At 37.8% G+C, this 2,793-nt stretch overlaps 1 protein-coding gene across 1 annotated transcript in view; it reads left to right on the forward strand.

Annotated features, from left to right (window-relative positions):
- Positions 1 to 2,219, forward strand: part of LOC109470804 (arylsulfatase B-like) — a 20,153-nt gene extending 17,934 nt beyond the window's left edge. The window contains exon 9 of the mRNA XM_019769881.1: positions 340 to 2,219. Within this exon, the coding sequence (XP_019625440.1) occupies positions 340 to 605 (266 nt within the window). The 3' untranslated portion in view covers positions 606 to 2,219. The remainder of the gene's footprint in view (positions 1 to 339) is intronic.
- Positions 2,220 to 2,793: the final 574 nt, after the last annotated feature.

The raw sequence follows: 2,793 nt of genomic DNA on the forward strand, positions 1-2,793 counted from the left end.
GACAGGGTTAAAATCCATTAGACAGTGATAATAGATGTCATGATGCACATGATTTAATTAACAATTTTAACCCTACAAAAGCTATTATGAAAAACAAAGATCATTACACCTTCTGTCACGTTGATGGCGTGATAACAACAATAGAAATTAGAAGAAAACGGCTTTACAAAGGACTTGAGTGTGTAAATTGATGCAGTGTATTTCATTCCTTTTATATGTTTTATTTTACATGGTAAAATCCCAATGCGTTAGTTTTTCTGTGCGTTTGTGTGTGTTGAACCATGTGTTGTAAGTCTTGTCACCAGAAAAATCTAACATGTCTGACATATGTATTTTTAGACCTGGGAGGCTGGAAACATCGAGGCACATCAGGCAATCATTTTGAAGAGCCAGAAGACTCACATGACAAGCACCTATGGCTGTTTAATATTCGTGACGACCCACACGAGAGAACAGATTTGTCTGAAAAGTACCCTGATATGGTCAAAGTGCTCCTAAAGAAGCTAGCGTCATACAACAAGACTGCTGTGCCACCATTTTGGCCATCCCCTGACTCTAGGGCAAACCCTGCATTACATGGAGACCTTTTTGGGCCATGGCTTTAGTACGTTTTGACTCCCTGTCTTTACAGATTTACCACAAAAACCGTTACCCATATATACATCAGCATATAAAGTCACGATTAGACTAGAAAGGCAGACATTCGCTCGGGAGCAAATACAGCATATTTCAGTCCATACTCTCTTTCCACCATAGAATGTTACATATATACCTTAAAATTCCATGAAGTGCTTCTCGATATTATAAGTGTTTTCATTGTCCTCCATACCCACACAGTGCATGTAGTAACGTTGGTTTACAAAACCCCAAACAGTGTGTTTTTTTCAGTAAAAATTCCTTGAAACCCCCACACAATGCCTTATAGTAACATATATTCCCACACTGTATTTTTGACAGGATGCATGCCGCCATTTATTTGTTTAAAGGCAAAGACACCGTGTAACATTTTTCTTCTTTTTTTTTTCTTCTCATTTTTGGGCAACATGAATAAAAAGTTGAAAAGAATGTTTAGTCAAAATTCCTTCTTAATCATAAATCAAAGAGAAATACTTGGCTTTGGAAGATGGCTGAGATGGCCAGCAAACCGAACTGCCAAACTCTGATACCGGTGTTTTGACTTTTTCAAGGTGTTTCATTTCAGTTTATTGATCTAAGTTATGTTCATGGCATTCGTAAATCTTCTATAATAGGTGTAACATACAGGATAATTTGGAGGTTTCCAATGTATTCCCTCAATTGCTCATGGCCGATTTCTTATGTACTCTCTAGTCTGCTCTATTTACAATAAACCAATTAAGTCGAGACTTTTTTTTAACCTTTCTTCTTTAAAAACAAAGTCCAAAAAGCGTTGGCAGACTTACTTGGCGACAATTGTTTCATAATACAGGAAGGGGTATCTCTTTGTTGAAGACCAATCCAGGTGCCTCTTATTTGGCTTTAAACTTTTCTTAGTAGCTCATTTCTTATGTATGTATTTGTTATAAGGATTATTCTTTCTGAAGTTGAATGAAAAATAATATGGGACCATCAAAATCACATTCAATCTTTTATTCAAAAATTGCTATTGTTTTACCATTTTGTTATCTCCAGGTATGATTTTGATTACGTCAGTAATAGTCTGTATCATTTAGAAACTTGAACACCTCAATACTAATCTTAGGGATCACAATTGTTATCTTTGTTCCGAGAATACATTTTCCGTTACTTATTTCTGTACGTGTTGTATTGGCACTTATTTATAGCCCATGAGAAACATTTCACTTTCACATTGCAAAATCCTCTGAAGGAAAGTGATTGTTTGACTTTATTATTATTAGTAATAATATTATATACTGATTTTGAGTATAGGTTGAGAGGAAGAGAGGTTATCAAAAGATGTAAAACTATAACGAATAATTATTGCTTCGGTCCGTATGAACCCAAGTTACTGCACTTCTTAACCATACAGCAATAAACGAATCCTTGGTAAAAGTTGTGAGACGTATACAAACAAGTTAATGGTAAGAGCCCCTGTACTGGGATTCACCTATATCATCAAAAAGTTAGCTGTAGGCTAACCAGGGTGTGCATTGTCAAGGCACAGTAATAAGTTGGTACACAGCAGGAACAGGGTTAGTGTGGTCACCTTCCTCTGGAGTAACACTTGGCGTACAACTAAATCTAATGGGGTCGTGTGGCGCAGTCGGTAGCGCGTTCGGCTCACACCCCAGAGGTTGTGGGTTCGAACCCTGCCCATGTCACCGATCTTGTGCCCTTGGGAAAGGCACTTTACACGACTTTCCTCACTTCACTCAGGTGAAAATGAGTACCTAGCTTCGGTTAGGGACGTCCCTCGGATAGGACGTTAAATGGAGGTCCCGTGTTTGGGAGAGCCACACCCCATGCACGTTAAAGAACCCACCGCACTTATCGAAAAGAGTAGGGGATCTTCCCGGTGTGAGTGGTTCAAAACCTTACAGTCCGGTCTTACGCAGCTTGTACATGTGCGCACATGTACAAAACTGGTGTGTTACGCCTGAAGGCGGTTTACCGGTTATGCGAAACAAACAATAGCTTAAACAACTAAACAACAACTTAAACTAATTATTGTGAATGTGCTAATTTAGTATAAGCCAGTGTGTCTTGCATCGTAATTTGTAATACATGTATATGTATTATATATAGCGGATGAATAACATCACAAAATATGATAAATATGTATATATAGATATGAGATATTTGCTCCTATACGTG

The sequence above is a fragment of the Branchiostoma belcheri genome, unplaced genomic scaffold (genome assembly GCF_001625305.1).
Source record: "Branchiostoma belcheri isolate BF01 breed outbred unplaced genomic scaffold, Haploidv18h27 scaffold233, whole genome shotgun sequence".
NCBI classification, from domain to species: Eukaryota; Metazoa; Chordata; class Leptocardii; order Amphioxiformes; family Branchiostomatidae; genus Branchiostoma; species Branchiostoma belcheri.